General features: G+C 46.4%; 1 protein-coding gene across 1 annotated transcript in view; it reads right to left on the minus strand.

The window, feature by feature from the left end:
• LOC142572716 (uncharacterized) overlaps window positions 1-2,432 on the minus strand; it is a 36,211-nt gene extending 33,779 nt beyond the window's left edge. Inside the window, exon 1 of the mRNA XM_075682019.1 lies at window positions 1,947-2,432. Within this exon, the coding sequence (XP_075538134.1) occupies window positions 1,947-2,181 (235 nt within the window). The 5' untranslated portion in view covers window positions 2,182-2,432. The remainder of the gene's footprint in view (window positions 1-1,946) is intronic.
• Window positions 2,433-12,757: the final 10,325 nt, after the last annotated feature.

Below are 12,757 nucleotides of genomic sequence, written 5' to 3' on the forward strand. Positions count from 1 at the left end.
AGAAATGCAAAAGACGAGAGAGAGTTCATATCAAAAATAGCAGACAGACGATTAAGCGTCTTGTCAGGTCCATTGATTTTAGGAAAATCGTTAGAACGTGGGTAGTTTTTGGTGTTGATGATGGATGAGGCCGTGCACCCAAGACTTTTGACTCTGTAAAAAGGTCGACAGCCTGGTTGTCTCAGTGCACTCCGAGGAGACTGATTGATGGTGGACGTCAAAGCGCGTGTCAGAGGAGGCTCTGGATAGTCTCCTCACAGTTACAGTGGTCGCGTGTGGGCCAGTCAGCTCTGACAGTGAGTGAGGAGAATGTATTTGTGAAAGCTCCCTCCAGTCGTAGGGCGGTAAAGCAGCACATGAAGCGTCCGCCACACCGGACAAACGCAGCTGCGCTGACATACCAAGCACGAACAAACAACGGCCCTCCGCAGTCTTCCAAAGGGCCAGTGCAATTTCGCAATGAATTGGGCGAAGTTTCTTAGACGCGTCAATTCTTGGTCTGTGCGTGCATTATCAAGGGCGAACCGGGCAGCTTCATCAGCAGGATGGTTATAGAAGATTCCGTAATAAACAGGCAATCCGTGGAAAGTATAATTTCCACAAATTTTCCGCAGTCTGCCAGAGACCAGGACGTCGCTGAGCCGAGACAGTTTGCCTGCAATGGCACGACTTGGGCTTCATTATTTCGCACCATAACGCTTAAGTAGAGGGATCCTTGCTCCTACCTTCACAGACAGCCTTCGACTCAACACTTTCTCATCATCACTGATTCCAGGAGGCCGCCAGCGCCACATCGACCGAAGAATATAGAGTCGGCGTGCTTCAGTAATGTTTTGTTGCAAATCTTACGATAGGGAGTAGCTTGAGAAACAAAACTTCGCGCCACTGCCTTTGAGGAGAGACTAGAAGAGCCTGATTTCGCAATTCTAGCCCCTAGAATCACCAGGTGGAATCGCTGAAGCACCGCGACTGCTTCATTCCAGAGACGGCACTGCCTTCGAAATAGCGAAGTTGACGAAGAACTTCGAGTTGAAGCGCTTTTAGAAATAATGCCCATCTACAACATCGTATAAGGTAGGCGTCGTCACCCTGACTAAACAGGATCACATAGCTAGATGATTTATTTACTTAATTTAATTAACGATACTAGTGATGGCATGAACACATGCAACATATTCAGTTCAGCGCGCTCTTAATACACGTGTGCGGAACAATTCCACCCACCCTCGCCAGGCAGAAGACCTCAATAATGCCGCGTGCTTTGCGTTTATATAACACCCGACAATTGGCGTGCACTTTAGCGGCATTCATGATTTGCCTTCAAACTTAAAACTTTAAGATAAGAAACCACGAGTTGAGTGCATTGTGCATAAACTCGAGCACTGGAGGACGACTGCGCGCCACGAGGTACATTTATTGGCACTGATCATAATCGCACCGAGCGTTTATCGCGACTCCAGCGACTAATACTGCGTCCCGAATAAAACGAAAATTATAATAAAAAGTTCTACCCACATCTCTCGCACTATTTCAGAAATCGCAACCCAATTGAAGGACGCACAGGAGGACTTAAAGAAGCGACCTGATCTCACGCCGCTAAAGAACGATACATTTGCCGGTGACGACCGTGTGCTTCCTTTCAATTCGCACACAACATCAATGACTCGCACATTGCGGATACCAGCATCGCTCTCGACACTATAGTGTCGGAATGCGACTTCGCATAGCCGACGCCTTAGACGTGCAGGCGCGTGGCGCCCTCTCAAGAGACGACACCCCCCGACGACGCTCAAACACGTGCCACCGCCGGCTCCCGCGCGTCGGGCCCTCATCGCGCTTCTAGCATTGCACCCGAGTTTCAGCCGTAACGTTTTCCTCCGTCGTCGACGCTCCCCGCGAAGTTCAACGCCGAAAGCGCCCGAGGAACGCCTCGGCGGAGCGCTCACCTGTCCTCGTGTCGACGGTGACGAAGAAGCCCTCGGGGTCCACCTGGTAGAAGGTGCTCACGTTGTTCTCGCTCTCCTCCAGCCCCTGTTCCTTCCAGATGTCCATGGCCTGCTTGATCTCGTCGGGACGCATGTGCCGGATGAGCAGGTGCTCCTCCTGCTGCTTCTCATCCCCGGTGACCTGCTGCCAGCGTGTCTCCGTTCCCGCCGCTGCTGCCGCTGCTGCGTCGGCCATCTCGTCGAGCACCCAAGCGCTTCCTCGGGCCCCTCGGCGCCGTGTGCCGCGGATCCCGGACCGCACGCTCGTCTTCTATCTTCCGAACACTGCTCCCCCACCTCCTCCTCCTCTTCCTTCTCTTCCTCTTGAACAACGCTCCCCTTCGGAGCGTTCCTCTTTTTCGACAGCCGTCCTCTTCTCCACGTGCGAGGCGTCTGGAAAGAGAGAGAAAAGAAAGTGGAGGAGGAGGAGGTGAAGCTGGCACTCCTCGTCGTAGCGCCGATGCATCGCTCGCCCGCCCGCTTTCTCCACCGCGCGAGAAAAGCGATCGATCTGCCTTCCGCCGCCGGTGTCTGTGCCGGCCTGCCGGCGTTGCGCCGCGCCTGCGGCTGCTTCTTCTGCTGCTGTCTGCGCGCATTATCTTCTGCCTGCCCGGCGCTCCGCTTGACGATCGCGTCCCTCCTCTCTCTCTCCATCTCTCTCCACCTCGGGCACGCCGCCACCTTCACTGAGTGACAGGACTGAAGCCGATTTCTCTCTCGCGCGCACGGGAGAGGTGCGGGACCACGCTCTCACTGGGTCGCGCGTGGACTCGTTCTCATTTGCGCGCTTGTACTTTACACCTGTAATCGAGTGGTACTTGTCTTCTCCAAAATATACAAGGGTGTATTCAAGTAAGGACATACTGAGGGGGGGGGTCCCGACAATTTTGTAGTTTTCAGCGGAATTTTTATATGAGGTGGGCAAACGTATCTGTAGAAAGGAATCAACCTTCTTTTTGCGCAACTTGGAACGGATTTCTTGAAAAAAAATTGTTGCCTCAATAACGGTGTAAAAGAGTGCTTTAAAAACTTGCAAATTTTACAAATTCGAAGGCCTATCACTCTAAAATTGACACGTTGTGCGCTGCCAATTTTCTTCTTTTTACATACTACACCACGCCACTATACTACACCATTTACTACACCACTATAGTCGGATACAACTTTATGAAGAAGGGGAGGCCCCGCCCAGACGACCAAAGTGCGGCAGCCGATTACCTCCGCGACTAAAATAATCCCGCTCAAAAAATCGTCCTTCTGAAACGCGCAATTCTCGGTATAAACAAAGACTTGTATTTTGGTGACTGGTTTAGTAGAGCTCTCACGTGCTACAGCACATGCCTGATCACGACAAAAAAATAACCCCGTTCCTTCTACAACGCTGCCCGTCGTCTGCTCTTTAGCTTCATTGCAAGTGACAAAAGTAGAAAGAGCAGCTCTGCATGGCTTTCGCGCTTGTTTACATGTACACGGCACACTTACTACTCCTTTTTCGAGCTTAAAATGAATTAGTTGCTATTGAAGAAGTACTTATATAAAACAATGCATTTATCGCAATCATTACAAACCTGGGGCGTGAATACTCGAGGCAGGAAAGGTACAAAAATGCTTCATTCATCATATTAAATAAATACTCTTGGTGTTAAATAGCATAAAATTTATATTTTTTTGGTTTTGTGTTTTCAGAAATTTTTTCCTTCTGACGTTTTTCTTTTTTTTGCGAGCCTGCAATCTCGCCAGTTCGCGCAAGGCGTTCCGTGCGAGTTTCCCGACACAAAGCCCAGCGAGTTGACATCGGAATGCGATCCTTTGTTGCCGAACAAGCCTTGTGTCGCCTCGATGTGCACACCATTAAGGAACCTCGACAAGAACAAGAGTGGCCACATCCTGAACAGCGACTCACGCAACATGATCCTCCACTGCTACACGTATTGGCGTAACAGGGAGCCTGAGCTCAGCGTGGAGGCCACGGCCAAGTTTGTCGCCGAGATGCTCGGTGTCAGCGAAAGCACAGTGTTCAAGGTGAGGAGGGAGGATAAAGCGTCGCATATTTCGGGTTGCAAACTGTCGACGCCCTCGCGAAAGCGCCCACTGCAAGATTTGGAGGATGATCCCATCGCTGTCAACCAGTTGTAAGATTTAGAGGACGATCTCGCCGCTGCCACCATTTGTAGGGGTTGTAGGTCGTAGAGAAGAACTTGGGAGGAACTGGGCGTACAGGGTTTATTTACAGTATTTACATTTTAAACAAGAGATACATTCGACAGTCTAGCGTGGCTCCCAAATGGAGCCCGCAAGACGAAACATACAGCATGCGAGCACGAAGCTCCAAACACACTGACGAGCACGCAGCTCACAAGCACGATCACAGAGCACTATGACGAGTACCTTGACGAGCACCTTCTCGAGCACACAGACAAGCACACTTAGCAGCCGACAAACAGCCGCTTATAAACACTCCGTTCTCCCTCAATCGCTAGGTGAGGGAAAAACGGATGTTCACCACCGATTCGTAGCGTCCAATGTCAACGTAGTCGACCCGCCTTTTTGGAAGAGGGCTCACACACACGTACGCGCTGGTTTCCCAGAACACGAGTTGAGCGCGTCCTCGTAGCCAGGTGGTCACGCCTGACCCCAGCCGGTGCCTCTAAATTCCAGAGCTGCTTTTCTCCTGTAGTCGCCACGAGTGTCAGCAGACTGCGACGAATCCTGGGGCCCACGTACCACAAAGCACCCTTTTGTTAGGGAAGCTCTTCTTGCTGCAGAGAGACCATGAAGACCCTGCAAATCTACCAACAATAGACGGGGCGCCAACCGTGGCCAGCCCTGCTGCCGTCGCCGATTCTCCGAGCGAGGCGCATGGTGGATTAACGCTGCCGTAGTCTTTAGTTCTCCGAAGGAAGTTCATGGTCGGTTAGCGCTGTCGTCCTCGCTGGTTCTCTGAAGGGCGCCACCATCGCGGATCGATCGAAGCACCTGCAGCGGGCTGATAGAGTTTTGCAGACTACCCCTGCAGGCCGATCCTAACAGCTCCTCCATGGCCCTGAAAATCTCGCCTGACCAGTGCTGACAACCGCTGGGCAGGCAGAGAATGGCTGGCGAGCAAGAAGATGGCTTTGCTCCCTGTAACAACTGCACCCTTGGGATGGCTTAAACCATCATACAACAGCCGGCACAGAAGAGTCGATCCCGGCAACGCAATACCACTCAGCGTGCAAACGCCCGGAATCAGCTGTTAACCCACCAGGCTTCCTATCAAAATTTCAATGCAAGCCACTCAACTTTGAACCCCAAATTTTGCCCAAAAATTTCGTGCCGCCAAAGCGAGCGTTCATGTTCCCCTTGACTTCGACCAAACCTGACCGTCGCGCTGCACAAGAGTAAAGGTTTGCGCAGAACTAAACCGAACGCTCTCAAATACCAATACCCAAACATAACTTCAGCAGCCTAACTTCACGAACAGCCTGTTCTTACCCTATCGCAATGGCGTACTTATCGCACGCACTGGTGCCACTGAACAGTCTGGTCAACTCCACAGGTACGCAATCACAATCGCGCTAGCTTTGTGGTCCTTATTGAGAACACGTACTTGCGTCGTACGCAAGCGTTTCATCACGCTAGCTTTCGTTTCTTTCTCTGGTCCATACAGGACACGTAACTTAACCGAGCAACTAAACTTGCGTAACTCACGCTCACCGCAGAACCCTTTTAAAAAAATGCGTCTTCTAACAACTAGTTCTACGCACGCGTACTAGAGAAGTCAGAATACAGCTTCCCTCAACACGCACGAGCAACCCAGTCATAAATCTGCTTCCTTCCGTCCGCACAGGACACGCGCTAATGGAACTACGAACGCTTCTCTGTGCAAAATGTGCACTCTGCAAACCTACGCGCTTAACCTTAAAAAAATTCAAAAACACTTATAAAAAAAGTTAATACACAGACGCGTTACCATAGGCCTCTCAACGATAACCTTAACCTTCAGGATACTCACACACACACACACAAAAAGCCTATCTCATTTTTTTTCATTTCATTTTATTTCAGCATTCTCTTTTTACAGCAGAAAAAGAATGCTAGGGCAAGAACAAAAAGCTGCAAAACAGCAGCTTCACTAAATCCTTGCCCCTTTTCTTGGCAACAGGCACAGATTCATACATACATTCAGAGTACATATAATATGTATATACACACACTCATACCAGAAAACTTTCTTTTAGTTTGTCAATGAAAGAAAGAAAAAAAGAAAAAGGAGGGCGCACATATTCACCAATAGAAAAAAAAGACAAGTACATTTATAGCATTTTCTTGAAACATTTTTCTTTAAACATTGTTATAACATTCATTTTTCAGAAACTTGCCATTGTAACTCATACAGCCACTTATAAGGGTATAATTTATTACAGCAGCATGCTTTCGTACAAAGGATACTCAAGAAATATAAGCAAAATACCCTTAAACAAGTCATTTTAATCAAATTGCTCAACCGTTTGTGTCTCCGGTTCCACGCAAATGCACTGTATTCTGAAAATTATGCTGTCAACGTTCGCTTAGAAATATCATTTAGGGTTATATCAACACTCTGTAAGGCGTTTAGTAACTTCGGTACGCGATATTCTAATCTAGTAAATCCATAATTTGTTCTTGAAAATGGCTGTAGCCAAGCATACTTTTGCCTTATATTGTACGGTACATGTGTGTGGAAAGTTAATTTGCATATATCTAAGAAAAATGTGTTGTATAGAAGACTGTTTTTGCACTTTAAAACAAGGTTTGTTTCGTACGAGTGTTGTACGGGAATAAGATTAAGAGAGCGAAATATTGCAGATGTATTAGCATCGTAAGAGGCGTTCACAATATTGCGAATGGCTTTTTTCTGCAGGACTAGTAGTCTGAAGATTCGTTTGGGAAGTGGTTCCCCATACGAGATTGCAATAATTAATATGAGGAGCAAGAAGGGCGTTGTAGATTAAAAGTTTAATTTTAGGGGGTAAAACATGCCTTAATTTGCATAGTATGCCACAAGCCCTGGCCAAAGACGTTGAAACTCGGGCAACGGGATCATCCCGCAATAAATGCTCATTAAAAACTACTCCTAGAGTCTTTACTGTTTTTACAAGCTCTATCCTCTCCGCACCAAGTGTTAGCATTATGTTTCTATCAATTTTTTTCTGTGGTGGAGCAAATAGAATAGCTTTTGTTTCCGTACTATTTATTTCCAACGAGTTAATTTTACTCCATTTAAGTAAACTACTGAGGGTGTCATTTGCCAGGTTCGAAAGGTAAGCCAGACTAGTTGACTGGAAAAACAAACTGCTGTCGTCGGCATAAATTATGAAGTGTGTTTTTTTTGCTTATATGAACAATGTCATTTATGTACATGTTGAACAATGTTGGCCCAAGAACGCTGCCTTGCGGAACTCCTTGCAACATTTTTGAATAGTTAATCGGTGGGATTTAATTGAGACGCACTGCTTTCTATGTCTTAAATTTGACTGTATAAGTGCTAATGGAGTGCCGCGAAACCCATAATGTTGTAATTTATCAAATAAAATTAAATGGTTAATCCGGTCGAACGCTTTAGAATAGTCAATAAAAACTCCTATTCTTATCCTTTTATCTTCAACACCGTTAAGAATGAATTCTTTTTGTGACAGTAAAGCAAGCTCTGTCGACATTCCTTTTCGAAAACAAAACTATTGCTTGGATATGATAGAATGTTTCTCGCAAAATGATGTAACCCTTTTACAGATAATTTTTTCTAATCCTTTTGAAATTACAGGTAATACTGAAACTGGTCTGTAATTTGAAAATTAGTTTTTGTTCCCCGATTTAAACAGTACAGAAACCTTGGCATGTTGCATTGCTTCGGAAAAGACTCCAGTAGATAAACCAATATTGAATATATGAGTGAGGACAGGTGATAGAAGATCGAGCACAAATTTAATGGGTGTTATTCGCAGCCCATCAATATCACACGCTTTGCTGTTTTTCAGGGACATGAAAGCTAAGAAAACCTCTTCCGGAGACGTTGGCTCAAAAAAGGCTGAATTTTTAGTAGGTAGTACACCCAATAACTCAATAGCTGTTTTTTTTTTGTAATTGCTTGAGGCTAGAGAAGTAAAGTAGTCATTAAAGCTGTTTGCTAGCTCTTCGCCCCTTAACGATTTGCCAGCCACAGTAACTTCCAACTCATCTTCATGGTCTGGTCTTAAAAGATTGTTAAGTTTACGCCAGACTGTTTCGCTTCGACCATTTGCTTGATTAAACCGATGTTCAAAGTATGCACGTTTTGTGTTTTTCAAAAGTTTAGTTACATCACTGCGGCATTTCTTGAATGCTGCGAGATCATTAATGGCCTTTGTTTTCACGAGTTGAGCATATAATGAATTTTTCTCGCGAATAATTTTGAGACACTCATTCGTAACCCATGGCTGGCGTATTTTAGTGGACCTTCTTACTTGTTTAAACGGGAAACAGCAAGTATATGCTTCCTTCAGGAAGCTTATAAACGTATTGTAAGCGTTGTTTGCATCAGTTACTTCAAGCACAGAGCTCCAGTTTATATTTTCAATTCTCGTGCGAAATTCCCCTAATGTTCTGCAGTTTATTTCTTGTACGAGAAATGTATCAGCGTGATGTGTATCTTTAAAACAGTGATTAAAATGGCAGAACATATAAATTGGTAAATCGTCACCTAAACTAGTGACAATCACGCCTGAATCTGTACAATGTTCAGAAGAATTTGTTATAAATACATCTATCAAACTATCAGAGAGATGGCCGATGCGTGTAGTTTCAGTAATAACATTAGTACAGTGATATGACTCGAGAATCATTTGCAATTCAGAAGATTTCGGTGTCTGGCTTAAAAATTGATGTTTAAGTCTCCTCCCATTGTAAGACGCAGTTCGTTCACTGACACAAAGCTGAATAATTTTTCCAAGAAGGAAAAGAAAGTGTTGGTGTTTCCATCTGGTGGGCGGTATACATCGATAAACACGCATTTTCCACATTGCAGCGCTAGAACTTCATAATCTTCGGTAGCTATGGAAAAGTCGTCGAGAATACTGCACGATAAGCGCTCTGACACAAGCTGCAACACGCCGCCACCGCGTCGACAAGGTCTGTTGACAAAGAAGGTGTTGTAACCAGGCAGGCGCATTACTTCGTTTTCAGACGCATACCATGTCTCGGTAATCATGATAACTTGAAAATGGAAAGAAAATTCACTGAAACGTGTAGTGAGCTGGTCATGCTTAGCACGCGCAGATTGAGCATTGCAGTGTAGAAAGGTAATACAATCACTGTATTTAGGGGTAACAACGTCACTGGGTGTGACCATAGAAAAGATAAGAATGGACCGAATGCGCTTTCCTAGCTGGCTTTAGTTACCGATTTGTTGCAGATCCGCTTCACACACACAATTCGCACTATACGCGACTCCTCTGTCTTGCGCGCGAAAACCTTGCCTCCCTTAGACCATGCGAAATGCCAGTTTGCTTCCTTTTTCTTAGCGATGGTCATTCCAAGCAGTTTCTTTAGCTGAGGACAAATGTGTTCGTTGACGTACCCTGGTCTGTCTACCGTAAATCCAATGTTTTTTGTGTTAGCCTAGTCTTCCTGGCCTTCTCAAGCACCGCATCTCATTTGGATCAGTGATTGAAAACAACCACGATGTTTGGATCTGCATCGGTGTTGCGCACAGGAACGCGGTGACAAATCTCGACATCGTCCTTCGTGATGGGCTCACCGAGTGCACTTCCAACCTGATTTAACAGCTTCTCGAGATTCTCTGTTTTGTTATGCGACACTCCTTTCACTTCAATGTTTTTGTTCCGGGAATACTGATCTTGCGCTGTCACTTGCTTTTTCAGTGCCTCAACCTCCTGCACAAGCACCGCTTGCGTTGCCTTGAGGGTCTCGTTCTTAGTCTTTGGGGCTTTACATTCGGTTTTTAGATCCTCAAAGGCTTTGTTTATGAAGTCAAAACTGCCTTTCATTTCCCGGAGTTCCCTACGGAATTCCCTTTTCAAGTCCGCAATACCAGTAGCCATTGTCAACACAAGTCTTTGAAAATGAAAAAAAAAATACGTATGATAACAACCGACAGCAACTTGGCAGCACGGACAGCAAGGTTATACAATTCAAATGGAAAATAATAATAAAACCACTTCAACCTGAAGAAAAGCAGAAGTTTCACAGCGCGCTCACGCAGCTGTCCACGCTGCCAAGTGACCTGCGTAGCCGTCCGAGCGACCTTTTATCCCGTGCAAGCACCAGGAAAGAGGCCACGTGGTCCAGATGAAGGGCTGATTCGTTCCAGGGAGCGCAGACTTATCGCAAGCAGCTGGGGACCAGAGTCGTTGATTGCAGCAACCGCCGGTTCCACACCGTACACGCCTGAAGAAAAGCAGAAGTTTCACAGTGCGCTCACGCCGCTGCCCAAGCTGCCAAGTCTCATTAACACCTCACGAAACTATAGTTTTATCTAAAACGCATCTCGGAGCTTCTCAAACAAAACAAAGCTCATACCTTACTTATTGAAAGAAATTCTAGCCTCAAATCACGAAAATTTTCCAATGCTCGAAATTAAAACAAAACAACACGGTTTACTTCTACGGAAGCTCTCTTGGCCTCCCGTTCCAAACGTTTTCGCTTGACTCATACTTTTGAGCCGTGCTCGAGGTGGTCGCGGTTGGAAAGCTATTCTGGCTACCCAGGATCAACAAAAGGGCTGACGCACTATCAGCTCCTTCAAGACGTTACAGTCTCCTGCCGATTTGCGTCCTGGCGCCATGCTTTCATCACGAACTCGACTGACCGCGTCGCGACTCCCTACCACCTCGTCTCGTCTTGTCACCTTGCGCTCCTTCGCCCTACATGCTGCACTCCGAAAAGAACGACGGAACGACGAGGAACGTAACTGCCCCGTGCCTTTTGTCCGCGTCCGTGCAGAACATGCTTCTCGGTCTCTCTTTGACCGGTGGCTTGTTAGGATCGGCCTGCAGGGGTACTGCTCTGCAAAACTATCTCAGCCCACTGCAGGTGCTTCGGTCGATCCGCGGTGGTGGCGCCCTTCAGAGAACCAGCGAGAACGACAGCGCTAACCGACCATGAACTTCCTTCGGAGAACTAAAGACTACGGCAGCGTTAATCCACCATGCACCTCGCTCGGATAATCGGCGACGGCAGCAGGGCTGGCCACGTTTGGCGCCCCGTCTATTGTTGGTAGATCTGCCGGGTCTTCATGGTCTCTCTGCAGCAAGAAGAGCTTCCCTAACAAAAGGGTGCTTTGCGGTACGTCTTGAGGGAAAAAATCAAGGACGTAACAGAGGAAGACTGGGGGAAGAACATTCACATGCTGGAAAATCTTAATACAAATACAATTATTAACCCTGAATAAATATGTGGGGCCCAAAATGCTCGTTCGGGCAGCCACTATGCAGCTTCACACGAAAAAGCAGTATTCAACGTGAAATTGACAGCCACTCTTAGCAGCCTGCACGCCAAAGCACACTCATGTGCTTGCATTGTTTATTTTGGTTATCTGGCCCAGGCAAGTAATGCGGATAAGACAACAATTATCAAGCATCATTAGCTTAGTGAGGCCCAAAATACTCATTCGGGCAGCCATTCATAGCAGTAGTCGAGGGCACGCTAGAAAGGCACCTGTAGCATCTGCACTTCAAAGTGCAGCCATGTTGTAGCCATTGGAGGTGATACAGCAGTAGTCAACGAGAAATCGACCACCACTTTAAGCAGTTCGCATGCAAAAGAACATTCATGTGGTCGCATTCCTTATTTTGGTTATATGGCTCAGGCAAGTCATGCGGATAAGAGAACAATTATCGAACATCATTAGCTTAGTGAGGCCCAAAATACTCATTCGGGTGGCTATTCATAGCAGTAGTCGAGGGCACGCTTGAAAGGCACCGTTTGGAGTCTGCACATCAAATCACAGTCATGCCGCAGCTATTGTTGTATTTGTTTATCTGACCGGGCAAGTAATGCGCATGTAAGCACAATTTTTCACCCTGAATAGCTCTGCTAGGATTGTTTATACTAAAAAATGCTGAGTAACGTTGAATGTGTTTTATTGAGGCAATTATTTAATTGACAAGCCATCGGCATAGCAATCGACGGCCAGGCTCAGACAATGACAATGGTGAAGTAATAAATGGAGAAAGTTGCAAAAGCTCTCAGTGCACAGCTTTACTGGGCTCCATTAACTGAAAGAAAGTGTTTGTAACGATGAAAGCGTCAGACAGGAAATGACATGCCACTGCACAATGTTATTCAAGCGTAAGTGCAAACACGCATGGAAGCAGGCACGTATTCACGCACAAACGCGAAAACTAAGAAAATCTCAAATATAAAGAAATGTGGGAAATAAAAAAAATTGACAAATGCAAGAAAACACACACATTTACAAACAGACGCGGGTAGAGGTATTATAGGAGCGGGTTCACAAGCTGCTGTGCCTACCTTCTCGTATGATTTTTTTACCGGTCTCTTAACACTGTCTTGGGAATTTTTAATTGCAACATATCACGAGGATCTAAAAGCAGCGCGAAGCTGTGTTGTGGAAAACCATATCGAGCGCTGGCAACACAACTTATGCTTGACTGTGTCACAGCGCGCATTCTGCAGTTTGCGCGCGCGGTGAGCACTGGTGGAAAGCAACCAATCGACGGTGCTACAGAACGCTCGAACACCGCCGTTAGACGCTCGGCTATCTTACTGCTGACAACGGTCGTTCACGCTAAGTT

This window comes from Dermacentor variabilis, chromosome 2 (assembly GCF_050947875.1).
Source record: "Dermacentor variabilis isolate Ectoservices chromosome 2, ASM5094787v1, whole genome shotgun sequence".
Taxonomy (NCBI): Eukaryota; Metazoa; Arthropoda; class Arachnida; order Ixodida; family Ixodidae; genus Dermacentor; species Dermacentor variabilis.